This window comes from Lepisma saccharinum, chromosome 26 (genome assembly GCF_977018435.1).
Source record: "Lepisma saccharinum chromosome 26, izLepSacc3.1, whole genome shotgun sequence".
Classification (NCBI taxonomy): domain Eukaryota; kingdom Metazoa; phylum Arthropoda; class Insecta; order Zygentoma; family Lepismatidae; genus Lepisma; species Lepisma saccharinum.
Window position 1 is genome coordinate 10,814,580 of NC_139254.1, and position 15,258 is coordinate 10,829,837.

General features: G+C 42.4%; 1 protein-coding gene across 1 annotated transcript in view; it reads left to right on the forward strand.

The window, feature by feature from the left end:
• Positions 1–540: 540 nt before the first annotated feature.
• LOC145979368 (uncharacterized) overlaps positions 541–15,258 on the forward strand; it is a 33,526-nt gene continuing 18,808 nt past the window's right edge. Inside the window, exons 1-4 of the mRNA XM_083112233.1 lie at positions 541–689; positions 1,587–1,702; positions 3,415–5,486; positions 14,373–14,457. Coding sequence (XP_082968359.1) covers positions 541–689; positions 1,587–1,702; positions 3,415–5,486; positions 14,373–14,457 — 2,422 coding nt within the window. The remainder of the gene's footprint in view (positions 690–1,586; positions 1,703–3,414; positions 5,487–14,372; positions 14,458–15,258) is intronic.

The following is a 15,258-nucleotide window of genomic DNA, read 5'->3' on the forward strand; positions in this document are numbered from 1 at the left end:
TTAACTGAATGAAAGAAGATCCCTGATCGAGTCCTTACCTGCACCACTCCAAATCAATGGTTCGTTTCATTTGTCAGCCCTGGTGGTTATTTTCAAGACCATACTTTAACACAAAACAGCAAAAACAACACACAAAAAAACAGAATAACACAGGACTATGGCTACAGTAAAGAAAACATGTATCCGCAGCTTCCATGCTTCCAAATGCACGCTCTTCCTCACCCTGTTGCAGTGTTACATACCCTCTATATTTCAGAGTTACTGATCACATGACGGTGTAAGTATTGGCTGGTGATTTTGTTTCTTAATCAGTACTCATTGACGAACGTCATAAGCTAATTTGTTCATTACTGTTAGGTTTCACACATGAATAATTGTATGGAGTTAGGTGGTGCTACGGATGCATAGAAAATTGTGGAAGTTAACAACACTTGTGGCCAGCGTGCTCGAGGTGTTTCCAACACCCTTGCCAAAGACGTAGCAGGCCAGGGGTCGCTTACCGTTGATCTTTTTTTTCGTGAAGAAGAAAGGACAGTGACCATGCAAGAACTGCATGAGTCACTCCAAGAGCATGGAGATAGGCGAGCAGCTCTATTCCTTCTAACGTGGATCAGCTGTGCCATGTTACTGAGCCTCGTGAAGGCTGCAGCCAATACGACGGTAATAGGGGAATTGAAAAGTCTGCAGAGGTAAATATGTTAAAGTAGATATATTCCATTCCGAGGTGTATAAAGGCATTGAAAAACATGAACTTAAGATATCAATATTGTTTTTAAAAAAACAACGCAAGCGACACTTGCCTCGTCTTCCTTTGCTGCACGCTTCTGCATCCTTCGCATCAGTTTGTCCAGTGTATTCTGAGGAATATGACCCATTACTGTGTGGCACCCTCAGTGAACTATTTGAGGGTCTGTGGTGGGCTGGACGATTGTGATGATAGCTTTTTTCAGGAGTGTTCAAGCAGTTGAGGTTGCAGAATAAGCTGGCTATGGCATGCGGTGGATTCTGTGCTCCTGCAAGAACTTGCCGATAAGGGCATGGTGGGACCACCCAGTGTTTTCACAATATGCAACATTTTTTGAGTACTCTATCTTTTTGAGAGAGCATGATGAACATGGTTAAAATATGCTCTCACATGGGTATGACAAAATATGAATATGTATGCTCTATCAAAGCACCCTTATCTATTTTTTCTTTGTAACGTAACAAGAGCATAACACCCTTGCAACATGCAAAGTCACAAACATCGTAGACCTATTTATAATACAGGAAAATGTTTAATTTTGGGAATATTTTAAAAATCGTTGCTGGGACAAGCAAGCTGAAATGTGTAAAGTGGGGAAATGCAAAGTCACGGTTCAACTGTTCATATCATAAAGAGAGTCGGTACCGGGTTTGAATCCCGCTCGGGCTTGGTTGTTTATGAATGTCCATTCATCAATTTCATCACTCATCCCCATCTTCGCAAATTAGCCAAGAGGCACATAACGCGAAGTAAAATGAACTAAAATCAATCAATCAATCATAACGAGAGTCAACCATTCAAATTGTAATTGTTACTCACTGCCGTTAATTTGTCTTTCCAGCGAAGAAAACACAGATGTGCCAACGAGCCAAGCATGTTTTATCACCATCACAACTGTACCTTCCCTCCACAATTGCCAGGATTGTCTCAAGGTAGCTGCATCGTACGAAGAAGAAGGTGAGAGTCTTTGAACTATAGTGCTCAGCTTGAACTGTTGTTTTTCACTTGTTTTTGTAGGTGGAAGCTTGACATCAAAAAGTTCTAAGTAGGGTCACTGTTTAGTGGTGCAATGCCCATAATAATAAATTGATTTTGATATTTGTTGTTGTCTTTTGATGTGATTTTGTAATTAAGCTAGCGTCGTCACCTTGTAAGCAAGGGGTCTCGGGTTCGATACCCGGTGGAGGTACTTGGCACAGTGGTTCGGATCCCACTTTAAACTGTAGGTCGAGTCCCGATTAGCCTTACTGTGCATAAAGTGGACTTTTAATTGTAATTAAGTGAAACAGAATTGTTTTGTCATATTAAATTTTTATTTTCTTCTCAATACAAACACTGTTGAAAGGAAGCATTGACAGAAAATAAATAAAATGTTTTGTAAATGTCAGTATGCCACATGTCCTAAAGCTTCATGTAGTATTACTTAAGTGAAATTTTGAGATTTTGTATGTCCACGTTGCAGACACCATACCCTTAGTGAATGAAGGCAGAGGGTCTTCGAAATTAATAGGATTTAACCATTAAATTGTGCAACGCGGAAATAAGAAATTTCAAAATTTCGCGTAAGTAATTTTAAACTGCATTTACCACATCCATCATGAATTCATGTAGTAGGTATATTCTGAAATAATTTTGTTTGTAATTATTGGAACTTATGTTGATGCAGTGTTCAAATTGAAGAAAATGTAGAATGGGAAAAGTTCAGAGTATCCTATTTTCACATTTTGAGATTTTTATATGATATACAGACCAAGAATGTAGGCAGAATTTTTTCTTGGTTCACCTACATGTTTCCATTTCTTAGGGCACAGAGCGAATGATACAAGACAGAATTTTTTTCACTTGACGTGGGGTATTATTTGTGTGCATGGTGATTCCAAAGTCTGACACTCTAGGTCAACTTCATTATTACTGCAGAATGTGAAAAATGAAAAGAAAAGTTGTTGGAAATGTGTGGTTTTGAATCAAGCATGCTTGAATTTTTAATGTCGAATGTACCATTAAGGCTGTACACAGGTACAAGGTTTCTGTGAGAATGTAAATGTCGTGTTGCCACATGCTTCATCCTTAAAGGGTCATTTACGTTATCAATCACAGTGTACTGTAATAGGTAAGTTATAAAATAATTAAGATAATTTGAGGCAAAGTAAAAGACATGGACATGTGACACGTACAGTCTCCTCCCCCCCACCCTTTGATTCCCTAGGAAAGGCAAAACACTTGCAAATGAAAATGACATCCATTGATGTCCGTTTCATTGCAGAAAGCAACAGAGAACACCATGCAACAATATCAATGGACACTATAGATATTCATACAGTGTTGCAACAAGGATTTTCCATTCTCATTGAGGTTCATACCAGTGTACAGCCTCAACAGTGCATTATACATTGAAAACTCAAGCATGTTAGGTTGAAAACCACGTATTTCCATCAATGTTCCCCTCTTTCTATTTTTCACATCTGGGATTTTTCCTATGGTCAGGGACTTTTGGATCACCCTGCATACAAATTAAAGATCAGAGGTTGGGAATGAACAATTCGATGGGGGAAATTCCCTGGCTTTCATTTGAACACTGATTTTATGATAAATTTTTGTTCACTGCGACATTAAACATTTTGTGAATGTATCTGATAGATCCAAGTATTGACATTCCTTTGTTTTTACAGACTTGGCAGCCAGTTGGGACAGCTGTGTACGCTTCAGTTGCTTAAAACACGGCATGACAATCCACACGGCATGTGAAATTGTTCCTCCATTTCCTAAATTTGAACCTCAAGTGAGCATGAAGAAAGACGGTGCCGTAGTCATTAACACTGGAAACTTCCTCCATATGCTCCGTACTGATCTTGAATACCTCACGCCTTCAAAACGGGAAGATGACGGGGAGGTAAATCGCGATGAAGGGAAGAAAGATGATGACATGGAGTACGAAGAACAAATCGACAGGAAGAAATCTTCGGCCACAGATTGTGAGGCTGGTTATGATATTTCTCAAGCTGTTTCAAGCTCGAACGTGCTAGAGTCCAGTGAGAAGAATAAAGACGTCGTCTCGTCTCTTTCCTCCAAAGAATTCAGTATGGTTCTGAGAAGCAAAAGTGATGAATTGACTGTGTCTGTAGACGGATTCTCTAGTTTATCAAACATAAATTATACCGAGAAAAGTAATAAGAGCAGTGAAGATACGGATAGTGATATGGACAGTCCGTCGGGGAAAGAAAAACAAAGCAACCGCTGTGGGCTAACTAGGCATAATAGTGTAGATGAGGCAGAATTCAATGAAAGCAATGAAACTATACGTGATACATGTGCTCAACAAGAAATTAAGCAATGTGATACTCGTGTGGATGTAAACGTGTGTGATAAAAGTGAGACGCTAGTTGATTCTGACAAGGAAGCAGATGAGTGTAATACTAGAACTAATTCATGTTTGAGTTCCTCATCACTATCTGGCTGTGCAAGACGTGGAAAACATACTACATGCCCTGAAAAATGTGCTCAAGCTGACCCAGTATGTGAGAAAAATTGTGATAGTATACCCTTTCCACAGTCATTGGATGATAGTTTTCATGGTAGGAGAGAAGTATCTCATCTTTTGACTGAGAATCTAGTTACTAGTGACAACAGGAAGAAAACTGTGACCGACGTAAGCCAAGAGTTAAACATAACATGTGGCGGATGTTCTGCTAATACCCCTACCTCATCTGTAACGTTTTTCTCGTACTCAGTTCCGTCAGGTGCAGAAATTGCAAATAAGTCTAATGCGGCACTTGTTAGTTCTACAGATTCTGAAAGTGATGAAAGTATATCTGCTTCAGAGTCTACGGTTTCATGTGGAAGTGTGAGTGTTACTGTTAAACGCGAAACTCGTCAGTCAAAGACATCGTTCATAGAATCAAAATCCATCGTGGATGAAACCCAGAGAACTGCAGCAGAAGAAATTGGTCCAGCGATTCCTGATTCTTCCTCCCAAGACCCAAAGGTAATAAACTCAAAAAGAAAGATGGCGGAAAAGGCTTACGAATTCATCGACGAGAGTCCAGAGTCTGCTTGCGAGAAGCTGAGTGCCTTCAGAAAGAGACGTTTGGCAGACAAGAAGTACGAGTTCTGCGACGAAGATGAAGATGCCGAAAATATTGTTCCTTTCCGTCTTCTTCGCCGGAGCTCAGATCAAGAAAATCACATCCTGCAGTTGTCGCCAGCATCCTCGTTACCTTCCTCACAAGTGGCCCTCTTCGACCGTGCAATGGGGACAAACCTGAGCAGCACTTTGCGTAGGCGATTTCAGGAGAGGAACGGCGAACTTTTGGACCCCTCTCAGGAACTCACCGTGACCGTAGGAGATCGTACTTCACGTCCCCTCCTTTCTAGTCTTCCAGCTGCCTCGCCCCCGATGGAAGGTCAAGAAGACAAGGTTCTTCGTCCACTGAATCGTAACACAACAATGCTTCTGTCGCCAAAAGAACCTCGTGACATTGACTGGAAACCTGGCCGTGATAGGCGAATGGACATGTTCGCCTCTGAACAGAAAGGTGATAATCCACTTCCTCTTCGGTGTGGAAGTGGCGGTATTACTCGGGACATTGATTTAGTCAGTAGTCCACATGATGTTTTTCATCGGCTTGAGTTGGGGTCTCCAGGTGGCCGGATCAAAAAGGAGCAGTCGGGTCCTTCGTTGACAACTAACAGTGTGTGTGCCACCAATTCAGTGAATGAGTGTAGGGATCAGCTGACAAATCAGGTATGTTTTCTTAAATTTTCGTGCTGTGGGTAGATATAATAACTTCATATATTGTTTGTGATGCTGGAGTTAAATTTATGCGAGCTTTGATACTGAAGTGATATGTAATGTGGAGGTTTCAAACCAAAAGGCCCAGTCTGAGTGACACTCAAACAGTATGTGTGGCTTGTCATGTCATTCTGGTATGAAAGGTTGCATTTATTTCTGTAGGTTCATTTGGAAGTGACAATGGTAATGGTTCCGATTGTTTTATGATTTCTCCTAGCACAAAGACTAATTATCATAGAATTTTGGAAATCGTTGTCACACGAAATTTGAACCTTCCTTAAAGTAATTTATGTTGAAAAAACAACTTTAAAATTACCTTACACACTTCTCATGGACAAGATATTCTCTGTCGACAAGCGACAGTAAATATCGTAGAAGCGTGGGAATGAATGTAGAAGTAAATCTGAACCCTAGTAGAATGCATTTAGTGACTTTATTTTAATGCTAAGGGAACCAAACCTAACCACACTAGCCCTCTCCATGTAGGACTGCCTTGACGGGGCGAGGGGGCTTAGTAGGGAGGCCAATTTCATATCATTTCACCCATTCTTCATATCCATATCTCACGTTTTTCACCATTCCATCACGTCATTCATCTCCATATCTTTGACCTCCCTCTAAGAAACTTATGTAGGGAGGTCATTTTCATCTCATCATTTCACTCATTCTTCACATCCATATCTAACGTTTTCACCATTCCATCACGTCATTTATCTCCATATCTTTGACCTCCCTATAACTAAGGGTCCTGCTAGAGGAGACAACCTCGATAAAAAACCCCTATCCCAAGGTGTGAGTTGCACGTGCCGATGGGACAGTGTTGGCTGCAGGTGTAGGTGCAGTCGCGAACGTGGCCTCGGGGATTTCGGTTTGGTCCTCGAGTAGCCTCCACTTTTGGGGGTAGTCCTTCCTCGGCATAGAGGGCATGTCGAGGCGACAATTTATGGACCCTCCACAATAAACACATTTTGTATATGGGTACAAAAAACAACTCAAACGGGGGGAAATCCCCAAAACGAGCGCGGCCTTCGAGCCCGCTTCAGTTAGTGGAAAAGAAGAGTAACGTGCCATGTTACCTTGTTATCAGTATTGTTGAGAAGACCGATAGTAACGATGTTTCTGCAACAACAAAGAAACACGGAGCTGCTACATTGAAGGACTTGTCACCTTTCCTTATCAAGAAACAGCTAGACTACACCGCTGGTTCCGATGTTCCAGAAATAAAGAAGCTGAGAAACGGGAGTCTACTTATCCAGACCAGCACAGATCGCCAGACCAACAACCTTTTAAAGTTACGATCTTTGGGCGACTTCACTGTTAATGTTGAACCCCATCGTCAACTTAACAGTAGTAAAGGTGTGATTCGCCACTGGGATCTGCTAAATGCTGAGGAGGAAGAGATCCTTGAAGCACTCTCAGACCAACATGTCACCGCAGTGCAGCGAATCAAGACGCGAAAATCCGGAGAACTTGTGCCAACTGCTTCGATTATACTAACTTTCCAAACGACCACTCTCCCAGATATTGTACGGGCTGGATATTTGAGACTAAAAGTCCGGCCATACATCCCTAACCCGATGCGATGTTTGGGCACACTCAGCCTTCCTGCAAGGCCACTACCGCCCTTTGTGGTAAGTGTAGTCTGCCTGATCATGGGACCGAACCTTGTTCTTCTGGTCCCAAATGCATTAATTACCAAGGCGAGCACCCTGTCTGGCATCGTGACTGCCCCTCTTTCCAACAAGAGAAGAAAATCAGAGAGTTGGTCGTTATAGAGAAAATCTCTGCTGGCGAAGCAAAACAACGTCTCCGCGAAAGTATACGCACCACTTTACCTGTGCCATTCGCTACAGTTGCTCTTACCCGCCGCAGTGTGGGTGTACAAACCAGCGATGTGTCCACTCAAACTACAACGCTTCCCGTAGAGGCTCGCCCTGCTTCGAGGAAACCAGCAACCACGCCTCCGCTCCACAGAGAAGAAGACGAAGCAGGTCTACAGAAAAGAATACTTTCTGAAATCCAGTAGCTCTCCAGTCAGGGCGGCATCGACCACCCTGAAACTTAAAGCGCAGCTGAAAGCTGCCGGGCGGGCACTCAAAGCACCCACCCCCACTGCCCCTTTTTCATCCCCTTCGCCCTCCGTGTCCTTACCCGAGGACATGATACAGGACGAAGCCGCGGATGAAGAATTTATCAATGTGACAGGGCCTAGAAACAGAGTACGCCTTAAAAGGTAACTATAATACCTCCAGCTATGGCTTATTGTCTCCAATGGAACCTTAACGGTTTCCGTACACATCTCGAGGAACTGCAAATCTTAATATCTGAATTTGACCCTGCCATCATATGTCTCCAAGAGACACATTTTCGTCCAAATAAATCAGTGATTCTAAACGGATACACGCTTTACCGCACCAACAAGCTTCCTGAGGGTCGTCGTGCACAAGGTGGTGTTGCAATCGGTGTTAGAGATACCATCCACTCTACACCAATCTTTCTCACCACCCCCCTCCAAGCTTGTCGCCGTGCGGGTCCATTTACCACAACCAATATCTGTGTGCTGTGTCTACATCACAAGGGAGGAGCGATTCTCTCTTGAGGACCTCCTTTGTATATTCGAACAACTTCCGTCTCCTGTAGTTCTTTTGGGCGATTTTAATTCCTACCATCGTTTGTGGGGCTCCGTTCGTACAGAGCCCCGGGGTCAAATTGTAGATCAATTCTGTGAGGCATCAGGTTTAACGTTGCTGAATGATGGGACTCCCACATATTTCAGTCCTTCCTCTGGCACATATTCTGCATTGGACTTGTCCTTTTGCAGTCCCAGCCTTGCTCGTACCACATCTTGGAGCGTTCATCCTGATCTCTGTGGGAGTGATCACTTCCCTCTCATTCTTACCTTCGAACATCTTCAGCAATCACGTGAACAACACCCTCACTGGAATCTCAGTCGGGCCGACTGGGAAGCCTTCGAGCGTGCAGTGGACCTTGAAGTCGATCTTGCGTCGACTTTACCACCAATCGACGCCTTAGATGTCTTTGTGTCAGGAGTGCATGATGCTGCACGCACCTCCATTTCACATCCCAGTGGACCTGCGAGGCGACGCCCAGTCCCCTGGTGGACTGCGGAGATCGGTGCAGCCATCAAGGACCGCAATCATGCTCTCGATCGATTTAATAGGAACCACACTGCCGCAAACCTCGAGCAGTTCCGCATTAAACGTGCCCGTGCCCGTCAGCTCATTCGAGCCAGTAAGAAGGCATGCTGGGTCCAATACGTGTCTTCTCTGACGAAGCAGGCTTCGTCGAAAGCCGTTTGGACCAAAGTACGTCGCATCCAGGGGTGTGCATCTACTCCTCTGAGCGCTCTGGAGCACGATGGGACGTTGTACACAGATTCCGGAGACATAGCTAATATCTTGGCCACGCAGTTTTCTTGTGCGTCTAGCTCTGTAAATTATGAACCACGTTTCCGCCGTGAGAAGGATGGTCAGGAACGACGCCCTCTCTTTTTTCGAAGTCATAACACCGAGCCATACAACTCTCCATTCACTGAACGGGAGTTCGATCAGGCACTTCGAGATTCTAAGAACACAGCTCCTGGAGTGGACAAGCTCCACTATGAGATGCTTCGTCATCTGCCCATAGGAGCAAGAAATTTCCTTTTGGCGGTATTCAACAGGCTTTGGTTGGAGGACTCTTTCCCCACTTCCTGGAAAGAAGCTATTATTGTTCCCATCCTGAAACCAGGTAAACAACGCACCGCAGCCTCGAGTTACAGGCCTATTGCCTTAACTAGCTGTGTGTGCAAGTTGATGGAACACATGATCAATAAGCGTCTCACCTGGTTTTTGGAGGAAAACTCATTGATAAGTAATTTTCAATGTGGTTTTCGCTCCAACCGTTCCACACTGGACCATCTGGTTCAGCTGGAAACACACATTCAGGATGCATTCCTCAACAAGGAACATTTAGTTGCAGTTTTCTTTGACTTCCAAAAAGCATATGACACATCGTGGCGTTTTGGCATCCTAAAGCAGCTCCATTCTTGGGGCGTCCGTGGCCATATGGCGTACTTTATTAAAAACTTTTTATCTGATCGTTTTTTCCACGTACGTGTTGGGAACTCCTTTTCGGATCTTCACGAACAAGAGAACGGTGTCCCGCAGGGCAGCGTATTAAGTGTGACTCTGTTTGCCATAGCAGTGAACAGTGTTATGGCAAGCATTGTTGCCCCTGTACATGGTCTTCTGTATGTAGACGACCTCACGATCTTTTGTCGCTCACGGAATCTCGCGTCAGCTTCTCGTCAACTCCAACTGACGATAAACCGTTTGGTTGAGTGGTCCTCCCAAACAGGTTTCACCTTCTCATCCGAGAAATCCGTGTGTGTTCACTTTTGTCGTCAACGTACATGTCATTTCGATCCTGACCTGTATATGGGGAAATCTCCGCTTCCTGGGCCTCATTTTCGATAAGAAATTAACATGGCTACCTCACCTTCGCCAGTTAAAGTTCTCTTGTCTTCGAGTTCTCAACCTTCTACGTGTTTTATCTCATACTTCTTGGGGTGCTGACAGGATGGTACTGCTTCGCCTGTACCGTGCACTCATCAGGTCGAAGCTTGATTATGGATGTGTTGTGTATTCTTCTGCCCGCCCATCTAGACTTCGCATCCTAGACACCGTCCACCATGCTGGTATACGTTTGTGCTCTGGTGCGTTTCGTACGAGTCCAGTCGCTAGTTTGTACGTAGAGGCATCTGAGCCGACGCTGTCTCTGCGAAGACAGCGACTGGTAGTGAACTACTTCCTTCATCTTCGCTCGATGCCTTCACATCCTTCATTTGACACCATCTCCGACGAGAGTAGGTTGGCAAGGTATCGGCTCCACCCTAGTGCCACTAGACCATTTGGTGTTCGTGCAGACGAGATCCTGTCAGCACTTGGTGTTGACAGTGATCTTCCTGGCATCTCTCCACTCATTCCGCCTCTCCCTACCTGGGAGTTTCCTGCACCTTCTATCGATTTTTCCCTGACTGCCCTTCCAAAGGCAGAAACACCAATGATTGTATACCAGCAACGGTTTTTAGAACTTCGTGCGAAGCACCCCAATTTTAATGTGTTTTACACGGATGGGTCCTAGACAGTCGAATCAGTTGGTTGCGCCTTCGTCCTACACTCTCAAAGTTCGAGTTTCATGCTACATCCTGCCTGTTCCATCTTTACAGCAGAGTTGTACGCCATTCTAAAGGCACTGGACTTTGCAGACGTGAATGGGCTGAAGAAAGTCCTTGTGTGCTGCGATTCGACCAGCGTGTTGCAATCTCTGGATTCGCCTTATTCCCGGCATCCGGTAGCGCAACGCATATTCAGACGGCTTGTGTCCTTATCTGCCAGCACAGATGTACACTTCTGTTGGGTCCCTAGCCACGTGGGCATCCAGGGGAACGAAGCAGCTGATACTGCCGCCAAGTCTGCTGATGCAGATGGCGACGTTCTCGTTCACCTTGTGCCAGCTAGCGACCTGCAGAATGTGTTCAGTTGTCGCCTTCTTGACACTTGGCAGACCGAGTGGGATGTGGAAACGGGGAACAAGCTTCACTCTGTTAAGCCCACCATAGGTGCTTGGCGTTCCTCTTCTCGTCCCTCTCGGCGAGAAGACGTTATTCTTACCCGCATGTGTATAGGACACAGCCGTCTCACGCATGGTCACCTACTGCAAGGGCTGGACCCTCCGTTGTGTCGTGCTTGTAATGTTATTTTAAGCATCCGACACATTCTCGTTGAATGTGTCGATCTTGCTTACCTCCGGCAGACTTTTAACCTTTCCGGCTGCTTGTCATCCCTCTTGGGTGATGACAGCAGTATTTTATCACGTGTTTTTAGTTTTTTGCGAAGAGCTGGACTCTTCCACCGTCTGTAAGGAGGTTTTTTAGTTTGTTCTGACTTTTTAATGTGTCGTGTTTGTCTCGTGCAGGTCTCTTTACAACCTTGCACTTTTAATTCTTCCCAAGGGGCTATCTACACCCCTTTTTTAAATCTCAGTCAGAATTTTAGATAAGGGGACATTTCCCCGTATACACAGAAGGGTGCGAAATGGCCTTAAGTGCCGACGCACCCATAAATTTTAACTCAATCAATCAAAACCTAACCACAATAGCATATATTGAACAAAATATTAAGTGATCACTGAAACTCCGCAGTATGTGTTAACAGACATATATCGAAATCGAACCATGTAAAAATTGCATTCGTAGCATGATGAAATCGCAATAAAACAAAAATAACTTGGACCATGATAAGTGTCACTTGTCAATTATCACTTTGGTCTGAAAGCTACCTTAATAGATTTAAATGTGTTCATCGAATTATATTGTTTTGCTTGCACAAGAAGCTGATGAAACATCACTGTTTGTGATTCACTGCAGAATGTGCTGAATGCATTTTCCTGAACCCAATTTCTGATCACTATTTTAATCTTATCATTATACAGGGTTATTCAAAATGATTGGCAGGGTTTCAGAATCTTTTTCTGTGCAGGCCATGAAACATATTGCATTTATACTGCAATGGATGGATACACTCTTATTAAAGTTTTATTTTGTAATAAGCCAGTCCTGCGGTTATGCATTTGGCCACTAGGAGGCAGGTTTTGCAAGATGGCAGGTCACAGCTTTTAGAAGGTGTTTTTTTTATTCTTGCATTTCATCAGTCTGTCAGTTAATGTTCTTCAACGAAAAATTCCATTCACTGGTGGTATGCATAGTTTGAGTTACGAGATACAGGGTGCTGCATCAAGGTACAACCAAAAGCACAAGTGGACCAGGTTAGAGATGCTTTTCAACAGAGTTCTAGAAAATCACAGCATACCAAATCGACGGTGTGGCATATTTTGAGGAAGCGAGAGAAAGAAAATTATATTCACATTGCTGCTCTGAGCTTTAACACTTGAGAGCATTGGACAATGGTATCTGACAGACTGATGAAATTGTAAAACCTGCGTCCTAGTGGCTAAATGCATAACTACGATACATTGCCTCCTACAAAATATATCCTTTGAGAGTGTGTCTATTAATTGGTGCAGTTATAAATGCCATATGTTTCATGATCTGCCAAAAAATAATATTGATTGATTGATTTGGTTCATTTTACTTCACATTTCTGCCACTTTTGGCTAATTGCGAACATGAGGATGAGTGATGATATGATGAAATTGATGAAGGGACACCCATGCCCAGACCAAGATTTTAACCTAGCATCCTGGTGTGCTAACCACTCTGCACAGAGGCTGGCAGAAGAAAGTGTTGAAACCCTGACAATCATTTTGAATTACCCTGTATATGTGAATTAATTATGTATCCAAATAAACATTAAAATGGCATAGTGAATAGAGCCGAGTCAATACCATTTTAAACCAAGACTTGATCATTGTAACAACTAAAAATTGTGTTCAGAATGTTTATGAAGAAAGATGCATCGGTAGTTAATTAATCTTTCTGAAATTAATATTGCATACAAGTGGTCATGTTGCTGACCTAAAAGGTATTATAAAGTAATGAGTCATGGCTGAGGAAAAAAAGGAAGGGTAATATGTTTGAGTACAACGGTGACTGAGGATCAGGCTTTAAGTAACTGATCGATGAATAGTTGAGCAGGTGATCAGTCATTGCCTGGGAAAACAGAGGAGCAAGTGGAGAAGCTGGAGAATGTTTATACGATTATAAGTTTGAGTTTCTTCACAACGAGATCCTTGTTGACCATTGACAGGTAATAATTAAGGCTCGGAAGTTGAGGAAAAATCTTTTTTTTTTTCCTAGTGTCCGAAGACGAGACCCAACATAATATATGTTCATTTTGGGTCATTCTGAGCCAGAAAAAAGGTGGGTTTTATGTGTCCTTTTTTGGCTTATTGGTCCTTTTTTAAGTCTTAACGGCTTTTTTTCGCAACTTCACCTTCTTCCGACTACATTTTTACTCCCCATTTTCAATTCAAATCATCATCAGTTCATCACCTCTTAAACATCCTTTGTGTAGTAAAGAAATAAAAAAAAAGAGAAATAAATATATTTGAACCGATCCCTGAAATGAGAGAAAAAACATTTTTGGATGACTGAAGCAGGTCGTAACTTGACTGGAAGGTGTAAGTGGCAACTTTCTCTTGTTTTGAAGCTTTCTGCAAGGTGTATACGACCAGACAGCACATGCCTGCAAAGGTCTCAAGGTGCCGTGCAGAGGGAGGGGGTGGGGAGGCTAAAACTGAAGTTATTAATTAATTTGGATCATATTTATACGTCCTTTGCTATTATACCACATTAATGCACCAGAGTTTTCCTTTAGAATATTCAAAGAATCACAGCAGAATATTAAAATAATCTGTCATATACTCTTCTATTTTTCACACAATATTACTACAAAAGAACGTAAAGTTTCAAATTTTGCATTTCCAGGGGAGACTTATTTTGAGAATGTCAATATTCCTCCCAAATTTATGCAATGTAAGTAACACTCTTATGTTGTCGTTTTACATGTATTATTGACAAAAAAAAATAAAAAACTTGTGGCAATTTGGGGTCAAGCGGGAGACCTCCAGTTTTCAAAATTAACTGAAAAATACAGTATTATAAAATTAGTTGTATATTTTCCTTCCCCTTCTTTCTGGGAGACAAGGATCACATTAATTCCCTAATGATGACTCTAGGACAGTGCTTAGATGAGGCAGTAGTTTTTCTTTTCTTTTTGTCAAAATGTGTTTTAACGTTTTTTTTTTCCTTGGCACATTATTTTGTTGTTTTTGAAATTTTGTCTGTAAACTGCATGTTGTGTTAACATATTTCAGGTACCTGCAAGATGTATGGTTCAGTTCAAGAGACGGTATATTGAAGTGGATGATGAATTGATATCAGTGATAACGGATATTGAAGGTAAGATGTATTTTTAATGGATTTGAAAATGAGGGATTGGGGTATTCATTTCCTTTCTTAGCTGCTCATCCAATTTGAATAATATTTTAATGATTATTATCTGTGTTCATGGAGTGAAATAATATTTTAAGAATACTACAATTGGTAATGTTCTATGTTTCATTTGGTCATTTGGTTGGTAGCTGCAGTGGTGTTTTCGGTAAGGTGTCTGACTTCCACACGGGAGACCCAGATTCAATTCCCGGGGTGGGTTATCTAAAGTTGGAATTTTTCCAGCCATGTTCCCGCATAAAGTGGCTCTCGGGCTCACCCAGCCTCAAATCAATGAGTACCCGTGGGGTAAAGGTGGCCAGAGCATGGTACTGATTACATCATCTCGAAAATGGCAGAGATCAAGAATGTGTGGTGCCCTGCCCCCCACATCCTGTAAATGTGCCTTCATGGCAAGGTGCTACATGCACAGGGAACTTTCCTTTACCTTTATTGTGGATAAGGGGAATAATTTTACCAATTTATTTTGAAACCATAGGTCCTATGTTTATATTTTAATTAATGGAATTTAAGAATAGTTTAAACCTGGTACCTACATTATTAAAAATATATACTGTATGTGAGTAGTATTTGCTAACTTTTAATACTGGTTCTGGTACATATTTGATATTTAAACAGTCTTCATAAGGTAATAACAAGAACGATGAAGGTAATATTGTGTAAAAAAAATACCAGAACCAGTGGTATAAATGAAAAAATATGTTTTATCACAAGGGCCAGTATTATATTTATACCATGAAATTTGCAATG